At 34.0% G+C, this 12,894-nt stretch overlaps 1 protein-coding gene across 4 annotated transcripts in view; it reads left to right on the top strand.

Moving 5' to 3' along the window:
- The window catches only part of MARCHF7 (membrane associated ring-CH-type finger 7), a 45,196-nt gene extending 36,545 nt beyond the window's left edge, over positions 1-8,651 (top strand). Inside the window, exons 7-10 of one of the 4 annotated variants that reach the window (XM_080798310.1) lie at positions 1,255-1,364; positions 4,366-4,479; positions 6,078-6,126; positions 8,481-8,651. In XM_080798310.1, the coding sequence (XP_080654436.1) occupies positions 1,255-1,364; positions 4,366-4,479; positions 6,078-6,126; positions 8,481-8,539 (332 nt within the window). In that variant the 3' untranslated portion in view covers positions 8,540-8,651. Of the gene's footprint in view, positions 1-1,254; positions 1,388-4,365; positions 5,398-6,077; positions 6,127-8,480 lie in introns of those variants that run through there. The other 3 variants (XR_013966532.1, XR_013966533.1, XM_080798309.1) reach the window with 3 other exon arrangements.
- Positions 8,652-12,894: the final 4,243 nt, after the last annotated feature.

Below are 12,894 nucleotides of genomic sequence, written 5' to 3'. Positions count from 1 at the left end.
AAACTTTTAGGACATCTTTTTCAATTTAAAGCTCTATCTAAAAATAAAAATGGTGGGGTGGAGGTGTGGAAATGACTATGTTTATTTAGACTATCACCTGTTAGACCCAGAAGCTGAGGAGTAACCAATAACTAAATGCATATGGGATAGAAGGAGCTTTTTTTTTTTCAATTTTGATAAACTATATATATATATAATTTTCCTTTTGACCGTTATTAAGGTACAGCTCAGTAGCGTTGAATAACATTCAGAATGCTGTGTGACCATTACCACTACCCACTTGAAAAATTTTATCATCACCCCAAACAAAAACTGTATCCATTAAGTAGCAAGTTCCACCTTTCCCCTGTCCCCAGTCCCTGGTAACTTACTCATTTTCTCTCTGAATTTGCCTGTTCTACATAATTCATATAAATAGAATCATATTATAATATTTTTCCTTTTTGTATCTGCTTTATTTTACTTAGCAAGTTTTCAGGGTTCATCGGTGTTGTAGCATGTGTCAGAACTTCATTCCTTTTATGGCTGAAAGGACAGAAGTGGATTCCTTTTTTCCCCTCATAGGGAAGGTACATTTCTTAGAGCTCAAAAGGTCTGTGTTGTCATATCAAAGATACTGGCCTGAGTATAGGTAACTCATTGTTTGGGATACTGTATTACTTATAATTGTTTTCATGGCATCCTGTCAAGGTACTTGAGGAAGCGGGAAGTACAGATGACATTGCATTGTCAGCTTCCCACCATCAGGGGTGGGGATGTATGTGCATTTCTGGGAGGCAAAAAACAATAGATACCTAAATAATGGGCTGGGCCTAAATACCATAGATTAGGACCTGACAAGCACATCAGTGTTACCAATGTAGTCTTACTTCCTTTCTATATATTGATTATATATATTGATACGTAGAATATATATCTTAATATGTAGAATGTATATATATTTTGATTATATATTGATATATAGAGTATATACTTATATTCTAAGCTTAAAAAACTTTACAAGGAGGGGTGCCTATGTTGCTCAGTTGGTTAAGCAGCTGCTTTTGGCTCAGGTCATGATCTCAGTGTCCTGGGATCAACCCCCACATTGGTCTCCCTGCTCCATGGGGAGTCTGCTTTTCCCTCTGCCTCTTTTCCACCTCCCACCCTGCTCAGGCTCTCTCTCTCAAATAAAATCTTTTTCAAAAAGAACTTTACAGGGAAAAATGTTTGTGGAGATATAGCAAAACTAAACTTTACTTTTGATTTTACCAGGTTCTTCATTAGAGGCTGTAACCACCTGTGAACTCTGTAAAGAGAAGTTGCAGCTTAACCTGGAGGATTTTGATATTCATGAACTACATAGAGCTCATGCAAATGAACAAGTTAGTATATTTTGCCTAATTTGGTAAGTGTCTATTCTATGCTTAAAGGACAACTCTTGAAGAAAAGATTAAATCATGGTCAGAAAACCGACATGAAATAATAATAGTAATGGTTTTAATATAATTCTCTGTTATTACATTAGGTATTATATGATTTTATAATTTTGTATTATTTTTCCCCTAACTTTTTAAAGCGAAAGGCAAATAACCAAGTCACAGATTCTGGGTTTAAAGTAAAATTCATCATATGTCTTTTAAATAAACCTGAAAATAATAAAAGTTAGGAAATTAGTCCCAAAGTAGTAATACCAATCTTCTCTCCCCATAGCTGTCTCAGTTGTGAATGCCTCTTGAGTACTGGAAAATAGTTAAAACACCAGTCCCCACATCTGCATCTTAGTTCTATATTTTTTATGTTAGGAATAATTTTTTTTTATGAACCTGTCTGATGCCCCTTGTTCTTACTCCTGTCTGGTTCCCTCTACCCTTCCTATTCCCCGCTCCCTCCGCCCTCTTCCCACTCCTACCTTTATGTTGAACGAGTTATCTTACATGAAATCATTTATTCCAAGTTCACATTGTTTCTCTTTCCTTCGGTATTGTATTGCTACAGTCATGCTGTTAATTATATAATGAATAATGTTGGGATTTCTCTGATCATATTAAGATTTTATTTCAAATATTTTCCTCTCATTTCTCAGATTTTTTTTGGTATGTATTGATCACTCCTCCCCACCTCCACCCCGCATTGATTTGATCAGTCTTTTTTCCTGAAGCTTAGAGCTCAGTTTTTTCCCCTTTTTAAAGGAAAATTCAGGGGAAGAGGGGAAGATGTTGGAAGAGATTACAAAGTATGGCTCTAGGGCCATATTATCCAAGTGTGCTTAGCATATTTTTGATAAAAAGAGATATGATGATGAGAGAATGCATGAATGCTTGAAAAAGCACTTTTTAAATGAAGGAGTAATGAGCACCTTCCCTCCCCCTTTTTTTTTTAATTGAAGTGAAGTTTATATAACATAACCATTTTAAGGTAAACAGTTTATTGGTACTAGTACATTTGCAGTGCTGTGCAACCATCACCTCCACCTAGTTCCAGGACATTTTCATCTCTAAAAGAAGATCCTATACCCATTAAGCAGTTGCTCCTTCCCCCTTCTTCCATCCCCTGGCAACTACCAATCTGTGTTCTGTCTCTATGGATTATCTGTTTTGGATATTTCATATAAATGGAAACATGCAATATATGATCTTTTGTGGGCATGCTTCACTTTTTAAATGTGGGAATATGGATACCCTTTGAAAATCTGGATAAAACCAGAAACACACCTTACAAAATATACATATACACAAAATCTGTATATAATTTTAGGGATTTCCAGAGCTCTTGAAGCTAATTGCTTACATCCAGGTTAAGAGTCACTGATTTAATGAATGAAACATTAGGCAGTTGCTGTAGTACAGATATTACTCTAATGTTAATCATTATTTTACTCTTTAATGAAGCATACTCTAAAACTTACTCCAAAGGGAATATCAGTCTGAGTAATGCATTGTCTTAAATTCTTAAGACGTCTCTGTAGACAGCTGGACATTGGTATTTTATAGAATGGGGGGGGGTATGGAAAGGTGGAATAATGCAAAGAATTTTGTGGGGTTTTTTGTTTTTTTGTTCTTGGTTTTTTTTGTCTTCTCAAAATTAGTGTAGGTTTCAAAGGATGGTTTTCTCCTGCCATTCTTTCTTAGGTGCTCCATCATGTCTCTTGAAGGTGGTTTTGACTTCATTATAGCTAGGAATGTTTTTATTGTTCTTCAAGAATTTTAATGACCCACTTCTTAAATAATTTAGAGGTGTTAGGAAATACTAGGTGGAGTCATTATAAAAATGACAGTCGTGATTAAGCTTCCTGGCTTTAACATCTTTGTTCTTTGTGAATCTTGGATTCTAGTGGCCTGACAACTACCTTCATTTTAAGTACAGTTTAGTTTTTCATTATCCAGTGCCTTCATCTTTTTCAAGGTGATAACCATTAAACTCTTTTTTTAAATCTCCTAGATACGTGATTACCTTTTAAGTTAAAAATAAGCAGTTAATGAAGTATTTAGAGAAACTTTTAATCAATTTGAAATTTGTTGAGTATTCTGAAGAATCTGTAGTCAGTAACTCAAGTTCGTACTACGAACGTATAATTCTTAATTTCAGATAACTTTATTATCAGAAAATGATGCAATTTACAGATAGTTCACTGTGTAACAATTACATAACAGTTTAGATTTTTAATAATATTATATTCATGTTTTGTTTTCTTACCTTCAAAACAGCAGAACAGCTTTAAACCAAAGAACTATTTTTTCCACTGCAAATTTCTGTGCAAAGGATATCTGGAAGTTACTTTACTATCCTTTTTTTTTTTCCTTAAGATTTTATTTATTCATGAGAGACAGAGGGAGAAATGTGGACTCGATCCCAGGACTCTAGAATCATGACCTAAGCCGAAGACAGACAAATGCTTAACTGACTTAGCCACCCAGGCGCCCTACTGCCTTTTTTTTTTTTTTTAAAGTTCATTTTTGTATTTGCTGTTGCCTTGAAGTTAGTTAAATTACATAAGAAACACTTGACCTCTCAGAATAGGATGCTAATTTTTAAGTAAACACTTACAGCCATCTGTGCAAAGAAATCTATTTTGAGCTTTATAGGGAACCAGAGCATTTATTTACCATCACATGATTTTTTTCCCATTTTTATATAAATAATTACATAAAGGAAGACTATATGAGAATAAGGAGCACCCATTTGAACACATTATATTAATAACGGTAAAATTTTTTGAAATTACAAGGGATGGCTTTTTATTTCTTTTTTAATAGATGGCACTGTATCTCTTCCTGGAAACTGATTACAAATACATTTCCTCTAGTTTATCAGTATACTGAGTATCAATCTCATTCTACTAATTTTTCATTCTCCGTATTTTTCTCGTTTGCTTCCCTGTTAAAGGCTGAGTATGAGTTTATCAGCTCTGGTCTCTACCTAGTTGTGTTATTGCACTTGTGCGAACAAAGCTTTTCTGATATGATGGGAAATACAAATGAACCAAGCACGCGTGTCCGAGTAAGTAATATTGGAGTGGGGGGAAGGGTGCAATGCTGCAAGTGTTTGCTTTGGAAAGCACATTGTTTTATATGTTCTATTTGGGGGGGGGGAGCTCTTATATTAAAATGTATCTTAAAAATAAAGATATTATAGATTTAATAGAAATTGCTGTCTTCCTTACTTCTATATCAAACAGCCTAATTTTTTTCATTAAGCTTTTTGTAGAAGTAATTTTCTAGCTCTTGAAGGTAATTGGAATATATTTCAGTGAAAAACGGGGATGAATTGAAAACACCTTGAGGAAATGCTCTTTTTAATTTGGAAGGGAACATCCAACTTATTATTACAACTTAGAAACCTGACATTGAAATTGAACTCCATAAACCAAGATTTTGGGAAATTAACTTTAATTTCATTTGTTAGTATCCTATAAAAGATTGCCAGTGTACTAATTCTTAAGCATTCATATTACAAACTACTGAAGATACGGACTACTGTGTGTTTACTCTGTTTACTCTTACCTTAATTTAACACTTGAGCTAGCTGTCTTGTAGGTGCTCATAAGTAAAATGATACTAGTTACCTCAGTGTACCATAGAAATTTATACTCTGCTGCCTGGCCCATTTAATGTGGCGGGGGCTAGGGTCTCCATCTCATTACTCTGGCATTGTGAACACTTCATATCTTAAAACATGTTCATAAAGATCTATTTCAGACTTTTTAAAATAAATGTTCACTCTGATGATTAAAAATAGATCCGAGTTTTTGGTGAAATGTAAATCTGTGAATAGATTTGGTGAAATGTAAAATCGATTTTATTTTGAAAATTATCAAATAACCAATACATAATACTGTTTCTAATTGGTTAAAAAAATATTTTTCTGTAATCATTATGTGAACATTATTCCTGTGAGCCTTTTGGACAGATTATTATCATTGAGAAAAAAAAGAATGAGCTATCAAGAGCATTCAGAATTTGAGCAGAGCTCTTTTGATTTCTAAGGCCTTAAGAAATCATAGAACCTAAATTTAGTAAGTGCTAAAAAATTATTTCTTAAAAGGTGACTTACCTTGTCAAAATGAATAAACCTTATATAATGCATATAATATCTGTTGGATGCCTTTGTAAAAGATACAGACAAATTATATTAAAGGGGAAGTCTTCACCAGATTAAAATACTTCTGGAGCTATCAAATTTAGGCAGGAAAATACTGATTATTGTTCTTGTTTTATTCTGTTCTTTTTTTTTCTTTACTTGGCCACTAAAAGTGAATTCATTTGTGTCCAAATTGTAGTGGTCTTAATTTTTTTCTCCATAATTTTTTGAGGTGTTGCAAGAAGACAGAGTGCCATTGGATTAATTTATTGTATCTGTTTTCAGTTTCTACATGATTCATGATATCTACATGGCCATTTATATAATGATTATATATAACATTTAAAAGTTAATATCCTAAGCTTGTAATTTGTGATGTGGGGATAGAAAGACCCCTATTTAAAGGTTTAAAATGGTGTTTGACTTTCTTAAGTAGAAATGAATCTCCTATACTAATTCTCTTTTTAGATACATTTGCAACATTTAAACTACTGTATTTCTTTCTGCATTGTTTCTAGTTTATTAACCTTGCAAGAACTCTTCAGGCACATATGGAAGATCTCGAAAGTAGGTGGAATTTCCCCTTCCCAGACTTGTTGAATTTACTTTTGCAAATTAAACCCACAGAGCAAAATCTAATTGTATTTAGAACTTTTAATCAAAAAGAAAACATTCACTGGTCAAACCACACTTCTAAATCTGTTCAATTTTTGTGTGTGTGTGTGTCTATGAAGTTTTACTTGTTACTCAGCTTTGTTAGATCACTAAAGGTTTTCCCTGTGTTTGTTTGTAGTTCTAGGAAAATAAGGGCAAAAGATTCCTAATTCTGAGTCTATAACAGAAGCCATAGGGTTTTTTTGCTCCTTGTTCAGGTCCTCATGGACCTTTAATAGGCAGCCAGCTCCGCCAGTAGCTCCAATCTCTTAAGATCACGTTCCAGCATTAGGACTTCTCCCTGGGCTCCTGTGTGAAGGCACTTAATGCCCAAATCTTTACAGGCATCTGCACAGCTTAACCTCAAAGTCCTACAACCTCCAGGGTGCTTCATATCAGGTGGGCACAGATATCAGTAGCTCTGAAACAGTCCCTGAGAATCCAGGATTACCGTACCTATTGTACTTTTTCGCCCAAAGCAACTGGCTCCCCACGGTCAGTTTCCATTACACTCTTTGAAGTGCTTTAAAATATGTATTCTCCACTGGATTATCTTCTGTACTCATCTTCAAAACAGTTGGAGTGTTACCTGTAGTGTGCATAATGTTTTTTCCTTTAGGGTAAGCTCAGCATCCTTTAAAGTTTGGGAAGGACTTGGTCTTCATGGGAACCTTTTAATGTCTTGAATATTCTAAGACACTGATTTTTGTCATTAAGTTTGTACTGTTTTTAAGTTTTGAGAGGATTAGAGGTTCCACCAGATAATGCATTTCAAAACTTGTGAAAATGGTATATAAAGGAGTAAATGGTATATAAAATGTGAATTCGTTGGGTATAAATACTTTTTCTTTTATACCTTCTTAGTTCAGATCCCTTGTGTTGTCTAACAACAATCTCTTTTTTGGTAAATTATAATTAATACTTTGCCAGATGTGATAATAGTGATTTGTTTCACTGTATATTTTCCTCAGATTGCTTGTTTCGTTTTGTTTTTTTAAAACTAACATTCTCATTTAGAATTTAGTTTCTTAAACATAGCAGTGTCTACTCCCAGCATGTGAGAAAGATGGAGGTGAAATACACCCAAATTCAGCTGTGAGTGACAGATGTGGGTGCTGCAAACTTAATCCTAAGTACCAGAATTTTCATATGTTCTAAGAGCTAGTTCTGACTCAATTTTCTTCTCCTGTGGCTTTAATCAAATAGAAAACATGAGAATTTCCCTGAAGAGCTGTTTTATTTTTTAATTTGATATTTTCTGTGATACAGCATAAAACTTAACTGTAGGATCTACTCATTTGTGAGCTAAGTACATGCTTGATACCATTTATTAAAAATGGACTTAAGATTTCTGTAAGATAGGTAGACTAAGGAAACTTAAGTTTCATCATACATGTAGCATAATTTTTTTGTCGATTCCATTTGTTGGGTACTCTTAAATATTGGGTCCAGTATTAATACAAGAAGAGTGTACATTTAACCTTTCTGCCCTTGATATCAGGGGAAATGCTGGTTGGGTGTTTATTTTAGTGAACTTCCGTTTTTCTGAACACACAGAACAGTTTATAGCATATATAGTTTTTTACTTAGGTCCTTCCTATTGACATTCCACGGTGTGTATTTTAAACTTCTGAGCTACTTAATAATAAATTGATGTCAGAAACATTGCGCAAGTGATGTTTCTGACAGTGTGGAGGCATAGGAATATTCTCAAAAGGTTTTTATTGAATCCAATTATTTTAACTTGGGCTGTGTCTATATAAAGCTTTTTTGGCTAAATAGAGCTTTTCGTGGCATTGTATAGACAGAGCTTTGATGTAAATTGGAAGAACACCCATAACCTATTCTGTGTACATTTTTTTTCATTCTCATCGGATGCATCAAACATGCAGCAGTAATAAACCAGATTCTTCTCAGGTGTGTGAGAGCACTTGCCTTAAGTTCATTTTTTCTCTGGTGTCTGTATCATTAGCTACTATGAACACAGATTGTTCTCAGTTGTTTAGAAGATGTTTCTTGAAGCACATTTTTAAGCATTTTCATTTTTACAAAAACTAACCTAACAAAAAGATGTGGGGGTGGGAACATTGTGGATGGGCATCGCCCACAGTCAGACCACCCCTAACCCTGTCATTTACCATTTTGACCAAACAGTATACTAAATTCGGATTTTTATTTTACAAGTCATTGCTATTCTGGCTTCATATTTACACTTCCATTCTCATCTCCTTAAAATCATTCTTGATCATCCTGTTTTCTTTCAACAGCTTCAGAGGATGATTCCGAAGAAGATGGAGACCATAACAGAACATTTGATATTGCCTAACTTCATATAAGACAAATGGATGATCTCTGAACAAGTGTTTATTAAAAGTGGCAATTAAGTATGAATTAATTTTGTGGGGGAATGCCTATTGAATACATTGACTATATATATATATATATATATATATGTATATGTATATGTATATATATGTATATGTGTGTGTGTGTATATATATATTTATAATGAATATATATACACACACACAGATGTCCTCTGTGTGTGTGTGTGTGTGTGTGTGTATTCATTCTCAAGTATTGTTGAATTAAAATTTTGCTGGACCTTTTAACATGGCCAGTGAATCTGATGTTTGTAAACTGGTAATCAAAAAGTATTTTTCTTTTAGGTGAGTGGGAAAGTGTTACCCTTGTTTTAGATATCTAAGCAATGCTGACAACTCTTTTTTATGTTCTGATTACTGTAGTCATATTTATTAAAAAAGAAAAAAAGGTTCATGTTTTAGTCTCTTGCTAGTGAAAAAAGTGGGACAAAATATGCTTTTGAAATAAAATGGCAAATGGCACCTAATTATTTTTCCTTTCAAAATGCCTTCTGTTGCAGTCTCATTTTCATAATCATTTGCTTCCAGTGTTTCTAAAAAAATCAATTGGGGAATAAGGTATGAAAGCATTATGTTAGGTTTCCAAATTTAATATGAATTCTAAATTCATTTAGCAATAAAATCTAATTTTTAAAAAGTATATAAATACGAAATATAAATGATGGATAAATTTTTATATTGATTTGCAAAATGCAGATTATATTTGATAGGCCATAGTATGTAGATACTCCTTTTAGGAATATTTCAGCTGTAAAATATATCAGAATTGCCCATCAGATGTTATTTGGAAAAAAAATTACTGCACTCTCAAGTTAATGGAGTATTTTTAAATCCCACACTTAAAGTTCAGAACACTGGTTTTCAATGTGTTTTTTAGTGTTGTCACTTCTTTATAGATAAATATGATATAAATAACCTGTTTGGATCCTGGTCGTTTTTAACTGTTCCTTGGTAATTCTGAGCATTTATTTAGTGACTTAATGTTTTTCACTACTTTTGGAGAACAGATGAACATTACCTATTCACCATGAATAGCTCTACACTGTGGTCATGAATTGTGTATACTTTCATAACACTGTATATTTCCTCTGTCAACAAGTGTATCTCTTAGGATACTCTTCTAAACACCTTCAGGTGGTTTTCAGATTAAATAAAGTCTTATGTTATGGCAATGAACTACATTTTCAAAACCTAAGTAGAAACCATGTAATTTCTCAAACGTGAATCAACAGTTTGCCCACACATAGTTTGTTGGTCTTAATGTAAAACCTTGGCTGGAAATAAAGTGCATACTGATTGATTTACTTTATAGTTTGAAATGTTTCCTTTTAAATTGGTGCTCAAAGTAGACGTCAAACCTTAGAGACAAGAACTTTATTAAAAAGTAAAATCCAGTTTCATACAAAAATATATAACTCTTTCTAAAACATTGCTCAGCTCAGCAGTTGCCTTTGCATTGCCTTAAAGAAAAAATACAAAATTTAAGAATGCCAGTTTGAATATCTGTTGCCTGGGTCTTTAGGGATGCTTTGAGTTTGAAACAGTTTCACTTTGAATAGAACTCAGCATGAAAATACAAGTATCTTCTGCTTAACCCACAAAATTTTTTATTTAAAAAATTAAGTAGTAGAAAACATTCCATTGGCATGCAGTTTATAGTTTTGTAATGACAGAGATATGCAGTGGCTTGAGCTTTTATAGTATTCTTGTAGTTCCTTAGTACCACTATTTTATATTTCAGTATTATAAAAGCTTCTAGTAAGTGTGAATTAGAGGGAATAAGGAAAGTCTTTTAATTGGTTATTACTTTTAAACCCTAAACAGAGACCATATCCCATTCACTACAAGAATGCAAATTCCTAGAAAAATGAAGTTAAAAGTAATACTCTCTCTAGATACTTGCCAAATGTAAGAATTTATATTGTCCTTATTAGCTAGAACCAAGAAGTTTAGAAAAGCTGTTTATACAGTTTGAATATAAACAAGCACGTTTATGTTATTCTTAATGTGAAAAATACAGATTTGAACGATCCAGTTAGCTGTTGACCACCGAATAGATACAAGGGCCTGTTAACAGATGTTCTGATATATGAAGAAAATTAAGATTTAACACTTCAATACCAGGGATCTCTAAGAACTTACTTGAAAGATGAAATCAAATATGGAAATCAGGTTAAAGGGCCATTTTGGAAGAGCTGCCACTGGGTAGAAGTTATCAAAATGAACAGAAGAAAATCAGTTGTATGGGAGTTGGGTAGGAAGAGGAGATTCTAGAGCAGCACTGTCCGATAAAACTTTGTGATAATAGAAATGTTCTGTAATTTGTTTTGCCCAATATGGTAGCTACAGTAACTACATGTGTTTTGAGCATTTGAAGTGTGCCTAGTGTAACTAGGGAACAACACTTAAACATTATATTTAATTTTAATTTGCTTAAATAGCCACATGTAGCTTGTTGCTACCATATTGGGCATTGTAGAAATTTGACTATTAGAGAAAAAAAAATTTTTTTTTTAAATTTAGTTTCTTCTTAGACTATGGTATCCCGATTTTTTTCTTTTTGAAGATTTTATTTATTTATTTGACACAGAGAGAGATCACAAGTAGGCAGAGAGGCAGGCAGAGGGAGAGAGGAAGCAGACTCCCGTCTGAGCAGAGAGCCCGATGTGGGGCTCGATCCCAGGACCCTGAGATCATGACCTGAGCTGAAAGCAGTGGCTTAACCCACCGAGCCACCCAGGCGCCCCAACTATTAGAGAAAATTTTAAGGAAGAGTTAAGATCACTCCCAGTTCTTAAAGGACTGGTAGAACTTGAATAGAAAAAGTAGGACTGGAATTGTCTGTTCACCATTTGTACCACTCTTAATAGCTTATTAATAATAAAATGAGACAATATCCAAGATCTCAAATTTAAAGCTCTTATAGAGTGTAATTGTTTTGTGTACTACAACTAGTGTAACATCTGCTTGTTTAGTACCACATAGCCACAATGTATGGTCCTATCATCACTTCGTTTTTCCTGTGTCAGTAAACAATAGTGCCACCAGTTGTGATGAAGGATGTTATTCATAGTGCCAGTGGAAACAGATAGCACAAGCTGGGACTTCGTTGCCATTGGTCAAGCATGAGAGAGAGTGTATCTCCCCAAAGTATTCCCCATAACTGGTGGCATGTGGGTAAGGGAGAGAGATGATGACTTTGAGCTTTCAGATTTACAAATACAGTAAATCTGATTTTATGTGAACTCTGTATATTTTTTATCTTTTCAAATTTTAAGCTGTAAAGGATACTCTTGCTTCAGCTTCATTTTCATTTTTTATCCCCAAAATGATTTACTCTCTTCACCTTTGTCTTAAGACGTACATTTTACTGAAGACTTTGAGCATCACCACTACAGCAGTATGTAGTGTTTTTCTACAGTTTTTGCTTACATAGTTTTCATGTCATTGAATGGCTAGTTCATAGTAATGGAGAGCATAAGATACCTTGTATACGAACAGTTCTGGTAGTAGGAGAAAAATCCTTAAACAGGCTCTGTGGTGAAAGTGTTAGCCTCACTGCCAGCCTCCTCCACATCTTCCTAGTGTGGCTGTAATCTTATTGTTTCAAAAAATGTATTTCATTGAAGTTCTAACCATTTGTAATCAGTGCTAAATACTATTTCTGGTCCAAAGTGATGTTCTAAAAGTGATGAAATTGTAAAGTTACGTGGAATAGGGGCTCCTTAAAATCTACAGTATTTTCTACATTTAACTCAAAAAGGAAGATAAAAATAAAAGAACTGCCATAGTAAATGGCATGTGTGACATCTGAATGTACAGGATCTATTTAACAGTTTTATTTCCCATATCTTGTTTATTAATAAAGGAGCAAGACCTAGAAATTGGTAAAGACCTGGTGATTGGTAAAACTACAGCGGTACGTAGTTTTTGTTTTGTTTTGTTTTTTTTAATTTTTTTTTTAAGATTTTACAGACAGAGATCACAAGTAGGCAGAGAGGCAGACAGAGGAGGAAGCAGGCTCCCTGCTGAGCAGAAAGCCTGATGTGGGGCTCGATCCCAGGACCCTGGGATCATGACCTGAGCTGAAGGCAGAGGCTTTAACCCACTGAGCCACCCAGGCACCCCTAGTTTTTGTTTTTTAATTCAACTATAACGTATAGTGGTTCAACTAAATGGGAAGGAAGATAGAGGAGTAGGCTGGGTTTTTATCTGTTTTACTACTTTGGCCTTTATTTAAACTTTTTCAAGTGAAAGGTGCATTTTAAGGAAGTGGTTAGAACTACTAAATTATATC

Source organism: Martes martes, assembly GCF_963455335.1.
Source record: "Martes martes genome assembly, chromosome: 3".
Taxonomy (NCBI): domain Eukaryota; kingdom Metazoa; phylum Chordata; class Mammalia; order Carnivora; family Mustelidae; genus Martes; species Martes martes.
Note: the sequence above shows the minus strand (reverse complement) of the source record. Positions and strands in the feature narration are given on the sequence as shown.